Here is a 19,397-nt window from a genome sequence, read left to right as displayed (position 1 = left end):
AGCCTGCATGACCACTCATGCTTCTGACGCAGGACCAGCTGGCTCCCGTGACGCATGTTACACACAGAGACGGCATCAGCCATCTGAGTGCCGGCACTGCGCGGGACAGGTAGCCGGCAGGAAGGGTTCCAGGGCACGAAGTGACTGCGGGAACCCAGCCGTGCGGCCATGGCTGCCCACTCCCCGGGAAACCAGTGGGGCGTGGGGACCCGTGGGCCTCTTTCCGGGTTTGGCCAGCTCTCCTCTCAGATCTGTCCCTGGGCTCTGAAATCCAAATGCCACATCCAGGGGCCGGGCGAAGCCGGTGAGCCCCGATGTCTGCCCCTGCAAGAGCCCCTATTTGTGGCCTCTGCCTCAAGGCTGAGGCAGGTCAGCCTGAGAGATGGGCGGGTTGCACACCTGGAGGGGACAGTTACACACCACCGTCTGTGTTCCCTGAAAGGCGATGCACGCAGGAGGGGTAAAGGTGGCCTCGCTTTAAAAGCCTCAGCGGAGACAGAGGAGCTGGGCAGCTGCGGGGCTCTGACTCCTGCCTCCAGACTCCTGCTGTAACTGTCAGCCACGGGTTTCCCTGCAGCCCAGCGCCTGCATCCCCCAGTCAAGCCGACGCAGCTCCTGAGCTCCAGAAGCCCTGGTTTCCACTCAGGAGTGAGTGTGTGGTGGTCCCTCCTTCCTTCCTTCCTTCCCGTCCCAGGCTCCCCTCTCCTGGCTGGTGTGCACACAGCATCTCCCTCCCTCACTTCCAACCACGGCCCCGGGCTCACCCCTTCCCAGCCCCTCCCCGCTGCTGTGCACACATCCACCACCTGCGTCCTGATAACCCCTGGGCCACCGAGTCTCACATTCCGCAGGGTGTAACTCACTCCAGGCGCTTTTCCACCAGGAAGCTTTAAGCAAAGAGTTCACCCAAGGACTGGGTGCTGGGCATGAGTCTGAGGGAAGCGGGCAGCGGCACCTTTTTTAAACACCGGGGCTTCAGAACCTGCTTATTCTGATGCCCGCTGCCCCCAGGCGAGCCCAGGTGCCCCCCGGAAGAGCCATGTGACGTGCTGACATCCACAATCTCCGTTTAGGGGGAAAGAGAGGTAAAAAAAAACTCCCATAAAAAAAAACAAAAAACAAAAAACTCCCATTCTTTAGCGTTTGCAGCATAACGATAAGAAAAAAAAAGGCAAAGAGGAGGGTGACAGAAAAAGAAAAATGAGAGTAAGTGTTAGGGGTCAGAGAAGGGAGGACGTAAACTGATTTGCTGGAAGCCAAGCCTGTCCCCGAGGGAGAAGGCGAGGAAGGACCTCGTGACCCTGTATGCGAGCTGGTGGCATCAGCTTTAGTTCAGGAATTTTTAAAAATGGTGTCTTCCCCAGCTCTGGTCTGGAGGGAAGCCAAGAGTCAGAAGCGAAGGGCAACCTGGTGATTGGAGCTCGGTTTCTAGGCACTGCTCCCGGCAGAGAACCAGGGTTCTTGGGAAGAGGCCAGGCCGAGCACAGCGTGTCTGCTGTTCCCGGGAGCTGGTGGCTTGCAGGCTCCCGGGGGGCCACCAACAGGACACGGGGCCAGCTGGACGGGCCTCGCGGGGCGGAGCCGGGGGACCTGGGGCCCCGAAGGAACAGTGGTGCTGGGTTACGATGCCCGGGGAGGGAAGGGCATGGCGGGCTCCCCACAGTCCCGCGGCCTGGGTCCACTGCACACCCACCAGGTGCAGGACAACGCTCGCCTTGTGCGCAGGCACCACGCACTTCCCTGGGCCTGACGATGTCAAGCCACGGAGCGCCCGTTACAGAGCAAGAGGCCCGAGTGAACCACATGGTACCCGCTGGCCCTCGGCACCGGCCGAAGCCCTGGCCCGGAGGGCGGAAGGCTCCGTCCTCTCCCCCGAGGGGTGACCTGGTGACACCAGGCCCTCACTGGCTTGCATTCAATCCACCAGAATGCTCGGCTGGGAGGGGGAACGAAGGCCAGGCATATGGTGAGCCGCCTCTGGTGTAAGAGGGGAGGACACGTGTGCTTGTGTGCACTGGACAGAGAGCCAGGGAGAAGACAGGGGAACTTATTAGACATTTACGCTCGGAAGTCAGAGGGACCGAGGCAGACAGGCTGAGAGTGGGCACCGTGTCCGGCATCTGACCCATGGGCTGGGTCACCTGCTCAAAGCAATCAGAAAAATAAAGCTGACAATTAACCTCCGTTCTTGAGCTGGGCAGCACTTCCTAAAACAGAGCCGAGACAGGAAATGCTGAGAAGACCCGTGAGGGCTGTTCCTGTCCCCAGGGCCGCATGGGCGGGAAGGTTAAGCAGCAGGTGGGGCTGAGCAGAGCCGTCCGGGACCCACCTTTCTTGTTCAGCTGCAGGACGGAGGGCGGGGGCATGGCCACCTTCATGGCCAGCCCGTAGGCGCCCCGGAAGGAGTGGCTGTCCCTGACGATGAAGGCCCCGGGCTCCTTGTCCTTCAGCATGGCGATGGCTGCAGGAGGGGAAGAGGCGTGAGTGTGTGTGCAGCGGGGACCACGGCCTGCCTCTCTGACGGCCGCGCCCGGTGATGGCCGGGGTCTGCAGGGGCACCAGACGGAGGTGCGGCTTTCATGTACACACACATACTACACACATGACCCCCGTCAACCCCACAGCACCTGCAAAGCCCCCGTGACACCCCCACCAGGAAACAGGCACACACGCCCAGACTGCACGTCCCCACAAGCAGTGGTGCCTAGCACCAAGGGAGGCCACCTGGGCCGTCTCCCGGCCTGGCATTTCTTGCGATATTAGAAAGGACACTGTCAACTTTCAACAGAAGGAAAGAAGTTTCTGATCGCACTTTCCAAGTCTGCGCATGTGACCCCAAAGTCACTGCATGTTTACTACAAATTTCCCTCTCTGCCCCAGGGAACGGCAAAGATGTGGCCACGGGTGGGCCTCCATCCGGTGGTCGGGGAAGATGTGGCTGCTCTGGTCAGCGGTTCCCACCTAGGTGGGGCTGTGAGCCCCTTTTCGGTGTGGCAGTCACCTGTCGGTCAGGGCCAAGGGCTGAGCCTGGCCCCGCGCTCTCCACCCGCCCCAGGTGAGCGCTGACTGTCACTTAACAAGAACATCCCTCCCTGCCTTGCCTCTGGGTTGAAGCCTGGCTCTCGCAGGCCTTCCACTGATGACACAGGAAGAAAGAGCGATGGGTCAGGGCGGTGGTAACCTCAGGCAACCCTGATGGTGCCCAGAGAGGAGCAGAGCCCAGAGCTTCCTTCACAGACCTGCACCTTTTATAGAAAGACAACTAGCAATCTGAAGCGTAATGCAGTGCAGAACGGCAGCTGTAACACCGCCTTTCTGTGGAGCCTGCAGCCCTGTCTGCAGCGGGTCAGGGCCCAGGACACAAACCCGGGAGAGCAGGAAGCCTGTCTCATCTTGGGAAATGCCCTGTCCCAGCCCCGTACGCACCGACTCCAGCCCCAACCTCCTGGCCTGGCGAGACATGGGGTTCCTTCTGCACTTCTCTGTGGGGCTGCCCCCAGCCCCGCAGGCGGGACGGGGCCCCCAGGCGGGGGCTTGCACACGGCACGCGGGGAGGGGTGGAGGGACCGGGTCTGGGGTGACCCTGACACGGCGGAGGGACCGGCAGCCTCTCCCACCTGCTCTGGGGACTGGACGGAGCAGGGTCTGGGTCACAGGCTGTTTTCCAGATCTGGGGCTGAACGTGTATGACTGTTATTCTTTAAGTAAGGGAATCTCACTCACAGAAGTCGTATTTTTTTCCACTGTGACAACCTCACTAGCTCTGCCTTTCTAAGTCATGACTCCACCCCACGGGGGTGGAGACAAGCAGCCCAGACTCGTGGGGGGCAGAGATGGCCAGCTGGGGCTGCTCCGGGCGGCTCCCGGCTCCCAGCCCCTTCCCCAGAGGCCAGGCCGCCTGGGACACGGGGGCCACATGTGGAGGGCAGCCTGAGGTCTGGGCTGGACTCACTGTTTCCTGAAGCAGACAGGAGCTCACACCCACTAGGGCACCGCCAGGCTGCAGAAGACATGCCCTCACCACCTGTCTCCGTGCAGCTGCTGCATTTAAGGACAGGGAGCAGAGGCTGAGAGACCTGAACTCCCGCCAGTTCTATGTCCACCTTTAAAAAATGCCAAGGCCCTAAGTGCCACAGTCATGTGACCAGCTGTGCCTGAAAACAGCCCCGGGGCCTTTCCCCTCCTCCACCTCCCTGAAATTTCACTGCAGCTTTTCCAGGAAAAGGCACATTCCAGAGGTTACAACAGAAACTCTGGTGGCTTTCTTCCCTCGGGAGAAGTGGCACCCCCGACAGAGCAAGTAGGGGTCCACACAAAACACCCAGGAAACAGAGGAAGCTCCGCTCCTGGGGTTCGGCTGGAAAAAATCAACGCCCAGGCCGCATATCAGCTATTTTGAGGTGGGGGGACGGCCCAGAAGAAATGTTCTTAAATTTGTGGCTCAGACTGACGACCACAGTAACTCCACCACCCTCTGTGTGCCCAGCAGGGCCAGCAAGGAGGTGCCCTCTGCCCAGGACTGTTCCCCAGGCCCCCCCAGGCAGGAACTTTCAGGCAAACACCAGCCACGCCTGCCTCTTCTGAGTGCCAATCCCAAATGGGGAAGGCCAGCCCTCCGCCCTGGGATGAAGGGCTGAGCTCACGCAGACCCGTAGGAGGGTCTGCTGAGAACGTTCCAGGACAGGGCCCTCGACAAGCACTCCGCAGAGTCTGTGGGCAGGATGAGTTCCACGGTCACGGGGACTCTTGCCACCGGAGCAGGGAGGGGATTGGACCGGGCATCTGGCCACAGCGCAGCCCGGCCGTGAGCTCAGTCCGGCACAAAGGCCAATTCAGGGCCTCGGCAGCCCCCCAGGCCACGGGCTCCCCATATGAAACCACAATGGGTCGGTCCATTGAGCTCCCGGGAAGTAAGGGACATTCTTAGCATTTTTATGATCTGCTTAATTGAGTAGAAGAATTTTGAATAAAAAGCTGGACAGAGCTGTTCTCTCACCTGTTTAAGCCCTCAGATCCAGGCACTTTGGGGATGTAACCCCGAGAGCTGGTGACTTCCTCCCCAGGCTGAGGGCCGGCTCCGAGCAGCAGTGGAAGCCAGGCCACCCTCTTCTCAGCCCAGAGCCCCCGGGAAGCCCCTGAGGAGTTTCATCCTTCCGGGCACCTGCCAGCCCCCCAGCAGGGGCCACAGCATCCTCTCGGAGGGAGTCCGCTGCCCAGGGGCCGCCCAGGGGGCCCACGGCTCCACAGGCTGCCAGCCCCCACTTCCACTCGGGTTCTGGGGAAATAGCGCCTGACAACCCTAACTTGCTCTCAGTTCCTCCCACTGTCCTGAGACTGCACCCAGGGGCGCGGGCTGCACGGGAGACGCTGGCCGCAGGCCCCATCACCTGTCGGGTGCTTGGTCTTCCACATGGACAAAGGCAGGGGTGCGAGGCCTAGTGTTAGAGACGCCCCCCCGGCCCTTGGCCCCCACGGCTCGAGGCCTTGGCTGTCTTCTTGTCCCAGTCTGCAGTCGTCACTGGTGACACCGCCCAGCCTGTGCTGACAGAAGCCACCAGAAACTCCACCGCACACACCACGGGCCGCTCATGGCCAGCGCCTCCCTCGTTAGGACCAAGACCTTCCAGTCCTGATGCCAAGGTCCCAGCAGTTTCCCCAAGGCAGGGAAACATTTGTCTGGGCGACAGCTCCCTGGGTCCCCCGCCCAGTCCCGCCTCCTTCGGCGCCGAGCCCTCGTCCTGCCCACGCACCTTGCTCTCTGGAGATATCCGCCTTGTACCAGAACTTGGATGTGTCTTGGACAAAGTTCACGGTCACCTGCTTCTCACCTGGATTATCTGCAAAACAGAATTTAACGACAGTCATTGCGGAGGGCGTTCTTTCCAGCAGCCTCTCACCCCGCAGGGCGCTGGGAGTTCACAGTCCCACTGGGGCACAGGCGGGGTGTCTGGGGAGCGCACTCTATCTGCCTACAGGGGAGGCCCTGGCATGGAGCAGGGCGTGCCCGCCTCATGGCACAAACACACAGTTGGCTGGGCAGGAAACCGCGTGGCGGGCGCTGCTCCCTCCTGCCAGCATCTGACCACCTCTTCCACGTCTGAACATTTCACAATTAAGTTTCCAGTGGCTCCATCCCATGTGTCTCTGACGTTAATTTAGCAGAACAGGGATTCCAAGCGAGAGGAAGAAACCAACGAATGTCTGCACTTTCTGCTGCTGAAGTCTCTGGCTTTGGGCTGGCGACACGGGAAGGACCCCCAGAGGTTCTGGATTTTTCCTCCAAGGAGCTCACAGGGCAGCCCAGCTGCAACCCCGGGGCCCTCCCTCGCCGCGTGCGAGCGTGGGCAGAGGTGAGCCTCCTGCCAGTGGGGACGCACCTACCTGGGGACGGCGTGGCCGCCTCTGAGGCCCTGGAAAAGTCCGGGAGGACGTTTGGGAAAGGAATGCTCATGGTTCTCCCGCTGTGAGGGCTGGAGAAGCCGCTGGAGGATGGGGAGGCCGAGCCGAAGGACCGGTCCCCCTCCTAGGCCCGCTTCTTCTCGGGAAGGGGTGGCTGCCCTGGCAGGGTCAGCCCCGGGCCCTGCAGGACCGGGCTGTGGTGGCCGCTGTGTCCTGGCGCCACCGTGAGAAAGCCGTGAGACAGGAAGCCGTCGTCGGCAGGCTCCACGGTAGCCCGCGGGGGGCCGAGGGCCGGGGATGCTCTGTGGGAACTGGTCAGCAAGGCCCCCACTGTACCCCCGGGAGGAAGGCCAGCTCCCCCGGGGGCCGAGCAGAAGCTCAGGAAGGCCTGGCCGCTCGGCGGCCCTAGTGCTTCCGGGGGATCCATCAGGGACAGCTGGTGGCCATGGAAGGGCATCTGGAGCTCGGCGGGCAGGAATTGGGGCCTCCCGGAGCCGTCCTGGCCGGGCCCTGGGAACTTGCTGGTGCCCAGGAGGCTGCCTGCCGGCCGGCCACTCCCCAGCAGGGCCAGCGAGGATTTGGGGCTGTTCTCCGCCCACGGGTGCTCAGCGGGAGGGCTGCTGGACAGACAAAGCAATCAGAGAAGGACCAGTCCAGGGCCAGGCCCTGACACCAGCCAGGGTCCCCACCCGGCAAACCCCAGTGTCAGGGTTCAGGCCCACCTTCTGGACCCCACTCGACCCTTCACCCCAGAGGCACAGTGTGCAGCCTCGGGGACCCCGGGCAGCCCTGACCAGCTCCACAACTGCCCTGCCTCCGCCTCCCTCAGCCCTCACCTGGCGGACCCTTCTCTTCTTCAAGACAAAGCTGCACTGCGTCCACGTGTGTGGGAACTCCCTCTGGTCCCATCACACGGGCATCGACCACGTGTCTGCTTCAACCCCCCGTCCCGCTCTCCCCCGATGCCGACAGAGGTGCCTGCACAGTCAGTTTCCAGCACGTGCTTGCCGGACACCCAGCTGATGAAGGGGTACCGATAAGAACAGGAGATTTCCATGTCGGAAATCAGAAATGCCGGCATTAAGCATCTCAGAAATCCCCTTGCATTTAGAAACACAGAAATATTTCACTAGCAGACACACACGTGCTCTGTGTGTGATGCCAAGTCCTGACAGGATCCCCCCTTTCTGTAAAGAGAAAGGGGGAGGGACGAAGGGGGGTTAGGGCTGAGCCCCGGGCCCCCACACACAAGGGAAACATGAAGAAGTGGGTCCCACCTGGAGCATCTGAATTTGCTCAACGGCAGTCCTTCCAGAAGTGGAAACAGGATGTTCCTCTGTACATGGTCCCTCCTTCCTGTTCCCTGGATCCCATGGCGGGGGTGTTCCCACACCCCAGCACAAATTCCATGTCCCCGGGGAAAGCAGGCCTCAGCACTCTGCAGCCCTGGGCAGGTGGGCTCCCTCCCGGCCTGGCCTCCGCGTCCCAGAGACGGAGCCCTGGCTTAGCCCCCACACCCCTCTCCAGCCTCAGCTCAGACCACACCCTCCGGATGCCCAGCTGCTAGCTGGCACTGTCCCCGGACTCTCAGGGCAGGGCCCCCCTGTGGGCACCCCGCCTGCTGACTGCCAGGGTGCCCTCCCAGGAGTCCGTACCTTGACAGCCCCTTTGAAGACTGATGGTGGTGTCATGTGGGGGCCACCCGCCTCCCTGTCATGGCACTGGTGCTCGGCGTTGGCAGGGGCAGCTGTGCTGGCTTCCAAGGCCCACTCACCTCTCACTCCGCTGGCCAGGGCTGCCGCCGGACACCGTGCAGGAGGACATGAAGGCCCGCTGCAAGGAGGGCGCCGTGGGCACGTCGGCCCAGAACACCACAGGCGTGGGTCCAGCCGGGCTCTGTGACATCCCCACGGAGTGACCGAGAATCTCAGGGCAGCCTCATGGTTCTGGGGCGAGACACAGGGTGGGCTGTGAGGAACGGGGTCCCTGCAGAAGCTCTCTGCTGCAGAAGGTGACAAGTGCCACTGAGCGCGCTGCCTCTCTCCAAGCACAAGGAACAACCCCAGTGGGCACCCGCATCCGTGACAGCATGGGCCCCAGTTACCCTGACGCAGGTGCCACGCTGATGAGGCCGGCTGCCTCCACTCTGAGAAGGGCACGGCCCCCGTGCAAACCAGCCACCGGGCCCCCAAAGGAAAGACACACTTCGCATAAAGTGCTGGCACAGCGGCTGCGGGCCGGGGGTGCCTGACCTCCCTCTGTGCCCCAGGCTGGGCCGCGTGCTCTGGGGTAACACTTCCCACCTCCAGCACAGCCCTGCCAATGATGTCCTCGCCCCAGAGAGGGGCAGAGACCACCCTGCCTGGCCCCCGTCCGCCACCGGGGAGCCAGAGGCCTTGAACCAGGAAAGCCTGCCTCCCGACGCCCGCACACCCCGTCCATCCATCCATCTAACCACCCAGCCATCTCACGTCCCACTGACAGGTGTCTGTCCGGCTGACGGCCCCGCATCACCACTACTTCTGGGTATTTTTTTAAATGTTGCCTTTTTTAAGAAAAACACTAAGATTTGAGAACCCGACAGATCCACCACACTCAAGAAAATAATATTTTGAGAACAGGTTATTTTGTTTTCTGCCTTCGAACAAGGGGGGACTGATCAGAAAATACTACAAAGTTCCATCTCACTCGTGTTACTCAGTTCCAGGACCAGGACGGCACCGAGGCAAGTGGTTTGTCCTTGGTGGTTTGTCCCCAGCCCTGGACCCATTGGGAGCAGGGGGAACAGAGGCCAGACAGGCCTGTGAAACCCCACAGTTCTGGGGAGGTAAAAACGGGTCCAGAATGACCCAGGCAGCCAGGAATTGAGGCGTCTGCCTGGTGACCAACACAAACACAGCAGCTGAGGAAACAAAGCTAAGCGGGGAGCTCGGCATTTCCCAGGGGGTGGGGGAGCTCAAGGCACTGAAGCAGGAAGAGAGGACTCTGCAGACACTGCGAGGATTCCAGGGCAGGTCCCCAAAGGTTGCAGCCCCGGAGGACAGTCACCAGTCACAAGTCAGCCTGCCTAGGGCTAAACAGTCTGCCCAAGAGACGGTCCTGTCCTCTGGGGAATACACCACCATCCAGAGCCTGCGCGTCTGTCTGCTGCCATCCACCATCCATCAACCCACCCATCATCTAACCAGCCACCATCCAGCCACCCAGCCCAACCAGCCAGGCAGCCAGCCAGCAGGGCGAACCAGCCAGCCAGCGAACCAGCCAGCCAGCCAGCCAGCGAACCAGCCAACCAGCCAGCCACCCACCCAACCAGAAGCCCCAGCCAGCCAGCCAGCACCCAGCCAGCGACCCAGCCAGCAACCAGCCAGCCAGCCAGCCAGCCAGCCACCCACCCAGCCGCGAACCATCCAGCCAGCCAACCAGCCAGCCAGCCACCCACCCCCCAGCCAGCCACCAGCCAGCCAGCCAGCCACCAGCCAGCGAGCCAGCAGCCAGCCAGCCAGCGAACGCCAGGCAGCCAGCCAGCCAGCGAACCAGCCAGCCACCGAGCCAGCCAGCCAGCCACCCAGCGAACCAGCCAGGCAGCCAGCCAGCCAGCCAGCGAACCAGCCAGCCAGCCAGCCAGCGCAAGGCCAGCTAACCATCCATCCACCATCCATCCATCCCATCCACCCATCTAACCATCCATTCATCCATCCATCCATCTAACCATCCATCCATCCATCCATCTAACCATCCATCCACCCATCCATCCATCCTTCCATCCATCCATCTAACCATCCATCCACCCATCCATCCATCCATCCACCCATCCATCTATCCATCCATCCATCCATCCATCCATCCACCCATCCATCCATCCCATCCATCTTCCATCCATCTATCCATCCATCCATCCATCCATCCATCTATCCATCCATCCATCCTATCCATCCATCCATCCATCCATCTAACCATCCATTCATCCATCCATCCATCCATCCTTCCATCCATCCACCCATCAAATCATCTATCTATCATTTTTAGGCATTTGATATTTCAAATATTTAATAGAAAACCTGATCAGGCATGCCACATAACAAAACAAAGAAATAAAAAGACACAAAAAAAGAAGATAAAAAATGCCCACAACCAGTATAAACATGGGAGTTAAAAGACACAGCCTCTAACACACCTGAGCTGAAAATGTAAGAACAGATAGGAGAATTTCACCAGAGGACTGAAGTCCATTAAGAACAATCCAGTGGAAACCCCAGAACTTCAAAACAAAATTAACGCCAGTGAGCACGGGGTCGGTGGTTCCGTGGGCAGATCAGACGAGGAGGAATGATGAGTGAGCTGGGAAGTAAGTCGGACGTGAATCTCCAGCCTGAAGCAGTGAGAGGGAAAAGATGGAAACACGGAAAAGAGCAGAAAACCCCAGGGGACGTGGTGAAAGTTGCTGACATGTGCGTAACTGGAGTCCAAGAAGAGGGGGGAGAAACGTAATGAGGCAGAAGCAGACTGGAAAAGATTTTCCCAGAGAATTTCCCAAAACAGACCGAAGATATCAAGCCTCAGGTTTAAAACCAACTTACAGCTTCTAAGCAGGATCAATGAACAGGAAAGTACGCATATTCACTTAGTCGTAAAACTTAGGGAAACCAAAGACAGACACTTCAAGGGGGGGAGCCCAACGCAGCATGATTTTTTTTTTTTTAATATTTAGTCAACTTTTCATCATGGGAAAGCCCGGGGCTGGTGTTTCATTTGTACAACCCACTCTGTGAGCCCTGGGGATGGGCACTGCCTCCCGCATCCCCTGCAAATGCTCCATGGGCACCCCAGGCTGCGCTCGGTGCCCGCCTGCTGCCCAGACTCACCCATGAGTCCCCAGAGCAGACACAGCCATTCGGCTCATGCGGGGGGTGGAGCGCAAGCCAGGGTGACACCCCCGGTCAATACACACACACATATATATATATTCTAAGACAAATGTGTGCTGAATTAATTAGCCAACCAGATGGTCTTCAGAGCCCACCCTTCAGCCCTGCTGATCAAAGCTGGGATAGGAAACCGGATGCTTGGTGTCACAGAGGGCCCCTGCACTCCTCCCTCACGTCTGCCTGGGTCCACCTTCCCCCTCAGGTGTGTCTGCCGAGTGGTTACCTGCCAGCACCACGCTGGGTGCTGTGGGAAACCAGGCCCCTGCCTGCCAGGTGAGCGTTTTGTCCACATGGGGAGACTGGCATTAGCATCACACTGAGGGGCCCATGAGCTTCAGAAAGGCCTGCGGGGGGAACTGCTTCTGTCTGGGGAGCTGGAAGGCTTTCTGGAGGAAGTGGTAACTGCTAGAAGCCTGGAAGGTTGGCGGGATTCTGACAGAGCAAAAGCTGTGCGGGTAGGGGTGCGATGGGCAGCTTCCCGGGCTCTGCGCTCACAGAACAGGAGCTGGCAGCTGGCGGGGGCTTTGGGTCAATGGTTCTGTGAATCAGTGAGTGAGTCCACAGAGGCCAAGAGGTGAAAGGGGAAAGTTCAGGGCGCGATGTGCAAATATGGGTCGGGGGCTGGCCCGAGGCGGGGGAGGAGAGGAGCTGATCAGCCCCCAGGGTCCCGCGACAAGAAACAGCACAGAACTGTGGCATCAGAAGAACGTTTATCCATCGAGTCTGGTGCACCTGCTTCAGGGATGTGAGAGCATTTGCTGGGCCACATGGAGAGGTCACGGCCCGGAGGGCAAGCGCAGCCCCTGCTCCTGGGATCACCTCCTCCGTTAACGGCCGTCACAGCTCTGGGCCAACCTGCTCTGGGCCTCTTCTCAGTCCCGGCATCTCCTGGCTCCTCCTCACCATGTTCTCACGTTGTGCCTTCCCTGGTGATGCCCAGAGACAGACGATGACACCTTCAGTTTGGAAATCCGCCTCGTCCCCCTTCCTGGTTCCCAGCAGACGGGGTACTGGGGCACCGCAGGTGGAAGGAGGGAGCGGGCCTCTCCCGCTGGGCTCGGGGATGTCCAGCCCCCTCCCTGCACTTCCTTTACCCAGTCAGGCCGGGCAGGGGTCCGAACGCTGACCGAGGCTCCGTGGGAAGCTGGCTGACGTGTGTGCTGTCTGCTCGCCACAGTTTACATCACACGTCAGTTCCCAGGAAGAAAGGGGACTAGCGCTGCTCGCAGGCGGGGCCCCGACTCCCGGTCCTCCACAGCCCGGTGCTGGCTGGAGGGAGTGGCCTGACAGAAAAAATGACAGAGGGGGCCAAACATCACCCTTCACCCACATGCAGCTCTTCTCTGAGACGCAGGACCCACCACCTTTAACAAAAGTCAGGCACGTGACATTACAAAAAAACAAAAAACAAAACAAAAACATTTCCTTGTCTTCCTAGTTACATTTAAAAAAATCTTAAAAACATAAAAAGTATTCACTTGTGCATTAAATTACTCTCAATAATTACAAATTGCCATTCAATCTTTTCTATGACTTAGTGAAAAAGAAAATAAATTTAGCTGAGGTCAAGACTGTACTTGCCCATCCAGGTGAAGAAACTTTAGTTTTGTTATTTAACTGCCTGGAAAGTCAGCTTCCACCTCTGGCCCGTAATAAACAGACAAATTCACGGTAAACTTTTAGAAGTGAGTGAGACCACCTGCATCTGTCTGTCTGTCTGTCTCTCTGTCTCTCTATCTGTCTATCCAACCATCTACCGATCTGTCTGTCTGACTGTCTATCCATCCGTCTACTGACCTATAATCCATCCGTCTTCTGACCTATAATCCATCCATCTTCTCCATCTATCTCTCATCGACTGCTGTCCATCTGCCTCCCACATCTATGCTCCACCCCCTGTCTCCATCCCTCCACCCCTTCCTCCTGGTCACACTCTGGGGTGAGGCAGCAAACTGGGAAGCTCTTGTCTTCACCACTTGAGAGAGTTCTGCGAAATGAAGCGGTAACACCTCTCTGGTCTCCTCCTTTCTCTCTAGTTCCAGGTGTGAACCTCGGGGCTGCTGGAAGGAGAGCCCAGACCTCCAGGTTCCTGGTCGTGGACCACGGAGCATGGTGCCCCTCTCTGGGACCCCAGCTGCTTCACCCTCAGAATCCCATCAGCAGAGTTGACGCATTGGTGGGTGGGTTTGGATCCAAGCTCACCTCCCCACTGTTTCCTTCTCCTTCCATCTCCCTTTGTAAATCAGAGGTTTCCGTCCACGGGGAATCGCTCAGTCTGTGTTTCATGTCTGAGCTCTTGATTTTTGCCTTCTGTTTACCACGAGTTTCCCACAAAACATCTCGTAGGTAAAACAGTCCTCTTCCAGCTGCCAAACTCCAAATTTAAAGTATTATTTTAAAAGCAAGAGCGTACAAGAAGTTTGATAGCAGTGATCTTTTTTTAAAGGGAAGCTTATAATCCTCTCGTTTGTCTACAAACAACAGACCATTTCACCAACCTTCTTTCAAGCAGGGGAATGAGGCACAGGCAGCCAGATATAAAGACAATTTAGCAGAGAAAACTCCCTAAAGACTGAAAAAGTGATGCCACAGCTGTTTTTTGATGAAAATCAAAGACCTCACAGAAGGAAATGATCACATCGACAGGTGACTGGATAAGGAAGGTGTGGTGTGTTTACACAATGGAATACTACTCAGCCATAGAAAAGAATGAAACATGCCATTTGCAGCAACACGGATGGACCTGGAGATCGTCATTCCAAGTGAAGGAAGCCAGAAAGAGAAAGAAAAATACCACATGTGGAATCTAAAAAAAGAGAATAAAAGGACACTGTGAACTCAGCTACAAAATAGAAACAGACTGGCAGACATAGTAACAAACTTATGGCTACCAGGGAAAAGGGGGTGGGAAGGGATAAATTTGGGAGTTTGAGATTTGCAAACGTTAGCCACTATTTATAAAAATAGATTTAAAAAAAACCAAATGCCTTCTGCACAGCACAGAGAACTATAGACAATACCTTGTAATAACCTATAATGAAAAAGCATATGAAAACGAATACATGTGTGTCTATGCATGACTGGGACGGTGTGCTGTGCACCAGACATTGACACACTGTAACTGACTGCACTTCAATTACTAAAGGAGTAAGAAGGAAATGATCAATGGTCCCCAATGGATAAACACACACTTCCTTGGCTTTGAGTGAAAATTCTCCTCTGTGAATCCTTATGTCAAACAGTCACATCACACGGACGTGCCCTGTGGGTGAAGGCCAGCGGGGGGCCCTCCCAAGGATGAACCCGCTCCCTCCTGTCGCAGCGTCCACGCCCTCATCACCCCCGACAGAGCCAGACAAGGCGCCAGCAGCGCAGACGTCGGGCGCCCTGCGCTGCCCACAGCCGGGGACTCTTCTGTGAAGTCCCCGTATCCAAACTGGAGTTACCCCTCCAAAAAACACTCCACCACCACCTTCCTTTCACTCAGTAACACACAAGAACCCGAGAATGCAGGCAAAACCACCCACTGCAATTGGGACCTTGTTCCTTCTCGTCTTCTGACGACGTCCCGTTTCTGTTCAGAGGTTTCGATCCAAACACACTGGGAAGAAAACACACTGGGCCCCGTTCCACGGGTGCTGTGCAGGGAATCCTAATGTGGGAACAGCTTTCTCTTCACAGTGAGTCTTGCCCAAGCAGTGTCTGCTCTGCAAGATGCCCGGAGAGAAGCCAGCTTCTCCACTGATGATGGAGGGCACTTGGCAACTGGCAAGGAACGAGCACACCGCAAACCGGGCTCAGGAAAACACACCCCTGCTCTCCTGCGGGCTGTAAGGAGGAATGGCCTCGGGGCTGCAGGCCCCCCAAAGCCTGCACACGGGGCTGCGGAACGGGGGCCGGGGAAGGGGCCCTCGTGTCTCCGAGCCTGAGGCAGGACCACCCTCTGGGGCCCTCGTACGCTTTCCTCTTTAGAAAAAGCTGAGCCAAACCAGACACAACACGCTTCTTGTGCGCAGTCATGGGTGTGAAGACGGCTCACATGTGGGGCAGCCCTCCGCCCACTGCTCTCCGGGACTCTCTTGCAAAACAGGAGCGCCATCCCCATGAAACCCTAACCCCAGGGCCTCGCACGTGCTAAGCTACACTCTACCACTGAGCTACAACCCCCCCCCACCAACTGATCTTTAAAAAACGAGTATCAGGCCTGGGAACTGGGTTCTGGCCACAACAGAGCAGCCCGCTCCTCCCGGGTCCCACCATGTCCAGCCACAGCCCCGGGCACCACACGGCCACGGGCATGGGGATGCTGACAGACAGAAGGAAGGATGCAGGCTGGAGAGGTGCCCTGACTGCCTCCCAGGATCCCGGACCGTCAGACAGAAACAGCTCCAGGGAAAGCCTGCGGCTAACCAAAGACCCAAAACAGAAACAAAAACAGTGTTGTAACAGCAGCAAACCTCGGCAATACCTGCCCTGTTCTGACCCAACACCCAGGGGACCCACAGCCTAGCCCACCATACCACACCGAGCGGAAAGTGGACCCTTCATGTCACCAGCACCCCCAACCCCGTCACAGGAGCAGTGGCCCTGGCTGCCCAGTGGGGCGGGGTCCGCAGGGTGCAGGGAGAGCTGGCGCCCCCCACTGAGCCTCCAGACCGAGTGCAGGGCTGCAAGTCCGAGGGCCGGCCCTGCACCCACCACCCCACTGCCCCAGGGTCACGGCCGGCTGGAAGGTGCGTCTGAACATCCAAACACCCACGTGGCTCAGGACCACCGCCGGGCAGGTGCGCTGCCTGAAAACAAGGGGGCAACCAGAGCTCGGGCGCGCACACCAGAGAAGTCCAGGGTACAACCTAAACCCACAGGCGGCAGGACCTCGGGAGCGGAGGGACAGGATGGCGGGGTACAGACACCCACAGACACCCAGGAGGGACCCCGAGACCCACACCTTCCAGGACCAGAGCGTGCGCTCACCTTCACAGGGCTGCCTGGGACCCCCGGCATTCTAGGAGCGTGTCTCTGTGCGCCCAGGCGCCCAGGAGAGCTGGCTGCCCAGTGCGTCCCAGAGCCGTCACACCGTCATCCCAGTCCTCCCACCCCTCCGCCCCCTCCCACCGCGTCTGTGAGGCCCGCCTGGCCTTCATGTAGCCAATCCGGCCCCTGCCCTGCCTGAGGCGACCTGCACATCAGATACCAGAGGTGCCTGGTATTCAGCAGCAGAGCTGGAAGGTGAACTGGTTCCCGGCCCCCTCAGGATGGGACAAGGCAGTGACCAGCCTGAAGCAGGACACGGGAGAGTGGGGTCTGGGGGAGGGGCTTTTAGACACCCAGCGCCTCCATGAACTGCACTAGGTTACCTTTGAGTCCCAAGATCAGACCTGCGGTGCCGACGCTTAGGTGGGCCGTCTGCAAAGCAGGTGGGACCCCAGGGCCAGGGCCAACCCCTGACTGGCCTTAACACCCTTTGGCCACACCCCCCTCACCCCCACGTGGGGATTCCGACTCAGCTGAGCGCTTCGTGCCTTTGGATGTCATTTGACCGTTTTCTTCAAATACAGGGAGGGGAAGCTGAAGGGGGCAAGTGGGCGGCAGCAGAATGACTGTCGATTAACGGTCCTCAGTGCGCGCACTGCTTGCCTAGAATGCACACTGACCATCACACCCAAACTCCACCCGGTTTCACTTTCCTCCTGCTCTCAGAGCCGCGCCCCCCCCGTCCCCAGGCGCCGATCGGAGTGTCCGCAGCTCTGAAATCATGAGTGTCTCAGACGTTTTTAAATCTGGGCAACGTCACATATACCAACTTCCTTTACAGCGAGGACAGTAACAGAAATTGGAGAGACAGCGGCTTTTGCGGAGCGCCTACTGCTGTACAGAAAAGGGTCGCCCCCTCCTACAGACGAGGAGAGCAGTGCTGAAAGGGGAGCTCAAGAAACTTGCTCGGGGAATTGCAGCTCTTGGGGACGGATGGAAATGCTGGCTGTCATGACCGTGGTGGTGGTTTCCTGGGTGCGGACGCCTCCACCAAATCCATCAGCCTGAGCATCTGAAATGTGTGGTTTGCAGACAGGAACCACACCACTGCAAAGGTGTTAAGAATTAAAAAGGAAAAAACAAAGTTGTTCAAACAACTTACTATACGTAAGGTGAACAGCACAGGGAACTATATTCAATACCCTGTCATGGCCTGTAATGAAAAAGAATATGAGAATATATATATAAATGGATCTCTGTGCTATACACCGGACACTAACACTAGTTTGTAAATTAGCTACACTTCATTTAGAAAGAATGCAGCTTGCTCAAAGGCGGTCAGCTCATCTCTATGCCTGAAAGCTGTGTTTTCCAACAAGACACCCTTGCCCCTCCATCAGGGAAATCTCAAAGTCAGCAGAATCAACGCAGTAAAACAGCCCTGTCCTAAAGGAACTGCCTCTTTGCTCCAAAAACAGAGGAACGCCTGCCTCGGAGGGGCCTGCCAGCCAGCTTCCCGCACGTGGATGGGGCCCGGGGCCTCTGGGGTAGCCTGCAGCCCTGGGACCGAGGCTCCCGGGCTCCCGCCAGCCACCGTCAGCAGCAGAGAGAGACCGCTCTCTCCCTGGATGTACAGGGGCCAAAATGCTCTTAAATTCACCTCTGGAGCTGGAAAAAGATTTCTGTCCCACCCGGACAGTTTCTAATATGTCAACACCCACCTGAAGCGTGTGGAAAATTACTGCCATGCATACAGATGGCATTAAAGTGACGGGAGATGTCTGGAGAGACATTATCTTCCCTTCAGCCACGGATAAGTTAAGTCTCCCACATCTGGAAGGCACTGCTCGCAGGACGTTCAGGCTGGAGAGGCGAGCGGGCAGCGGGAGCACCAGCCCAGGCTTGCTGCACTGAGCGTGACTGTCCCCTCCCCAGGAATCGCCCCACCCCGTCCTTCCAGCTGAGACACGCACACAGGCCGCGTCACTCTGGCCAGGCCCGTGCCTACCCGCCCGCCGCGGCAGCCTGGGCCACAAGCCGCCAGGCTCACCTGGAGATTGCAGAGGTGAGCCTCCGGGAGCCCTGGTGACAACCGGGCAGGTTACCTCGCTGACTGTGTATTCTGCTTTAAAGTCTTGGGCTCTGAATCCCTCCAGCAGGCAAGGCGAGGCTCATTCAGAAGCCCCCACTTTGACCCCCAGGCCGGCTTTCGGCGCCGAGTGAAGCACTGCTCTCCCAGGAAGGTGCAGGAGCACCTGGGCCCTGCGTCCTCCCGGGGCAGCCGGCGACCCCTCCGGGCCGGGGAGGAACCGGGCAGGCGGAGGAGTGATCCGAGCCGGGAAGCAGCAGGCTCCAGACCGCACATCTGTAAGCAGGCTTCCCTCTGCCCCGGGAGCCCTGGCTGCTGAGACAAAGCAGAGCTTTCTTCTGGAAGGAGGCGCCTCCGGACTGCAGGGCCGGGCGTCCTGTCCCACAGCTGTGGGACCCGGGGACACTGGGAAGAGCGGGACCCTCCGCAGCCGGGTCCCCCATCGGGCCCTGTGCCCGCATCCCAGCCCCTCCCGCTCCCCTCCGCCCCTCCCCCACCTCTGGGAGGTCAGTTCTCAGCCTCGCAGAGACATGGCCAGAGGCTGCTGGGAGGGGACCGGCGTGTACCTGGGCGCCGCGGGCACCGGGCAGGTCCTAGGATAGGCCGGGAGACCGGGCAGCGGGAGGCGACCGCAGGAGGGCTGTCCCCAGAGGCGGCCCCCACCCGCCGGGGCCGGGGACTCTGGTTCCGGTGTCCTGGGGGAGTCGGGGCGGGTCGCGGGGCGGCCACCTCCGAGGAGGCCCATTCAGAGGGCGGCAGGAGAGCTCCTCCGAGGAAAGAATCTGGCTGTCCGGCGGCCTGCCCAGCGAGTGCCTCCCTCCGATGGCACGGCCGGCCCCACCCGCTCCCTGCCTGGTTTGCTTCCTCTCCATTTCTGCCCCCTTTTCCTTTTCCCTCCCTTTCATCTCTCCAGGCTCCCGGCTGAACCCTGCACCACTGGGCTCCAGCCCATGGCCAGTGCCACCCGAGCGGCTAGCGCGAGTGTCCGTGGGGCTGGGACCCCAGGGAGA

At 58.9% G+C, this 19,397-nt stretch overlaps 2 protein-coding genes across 6 annotated transcripts in view; both read right to left on the bottom strand.

Annotated features, from left to right (window-relative positions):
* LOC116659625 (tensin-3-like) overlaps positions 1-19,397 on the bottom strand; it is an 84,528-nt gene that overhangs the window by 11,089 nt on the left and 54,042 nt on the right. The window contains 2 exon segments of the mRNA XM_032467413.1: positions 2,330-2,461; positions 5,751-5,837. Of these exon segments, the coding sequence (XP_032323304.1) occupies positions 2,330-2,461; positions 5,751-5,837 (219 nt within the window).
* On the bottom strand, positions 6,455-19,303 carry LOC116659629 (tensin-3-like). 5 transcript variants are annotated; one of them, XM_032467424.1, is made up of 3 exons: positions 18,349-18,862; positions 8,174-8,345; positions 6,455-7,019 (listed from the first exon to the last, which is right to left on the bottom strand). In XM_032467424.1, exons 2-3 carry the CDS (start codon positions 8,302-8,304, stop codon positions 6,524-6,526), a joined length of 627 nt encoding a protein of 208 aa, XP_032323315.1. In that variant the 5' UTR covers positions 8,305-8,345; positions 18,349-18,862; the 3' UTR covers positions 6,455-6,523. The 5 variants fall into 5 exon arrangements, with proteins under 5 accessions (XP_032323315.1, XP_032323316.1, XP_032323313.1 ...); XM_032467425.1 differs by lacking the exon at positions 18,349-18,862 and adding an exon at positions 17,461-17,479; XM_032467422.1 differs by lacking the exon at positions 18,349-18,862 and adding an exon at positions 12,057-13,235.

This window comes from Camelus ferus, chromosome 24 (assembly GCF_009834535.1).
Source record: "Camelus ferus isolate YT-003-E chromosome 24, BCGSAC_Cfer_1.0, whole genome shotgun sequence".
Classification (NCBI taxonomy): domain Eukaryota; kingdom Metazoa; phylum Chordata; class Mammalia; order Artiodactyla; family Camelidae; genus Camelus; species Camelus ferus.
The sequence above is the reverse complement of the archived record's forward strand: the minus strand, read 5'-3'. Positions and strand labels throughout refer to the sequence as shown.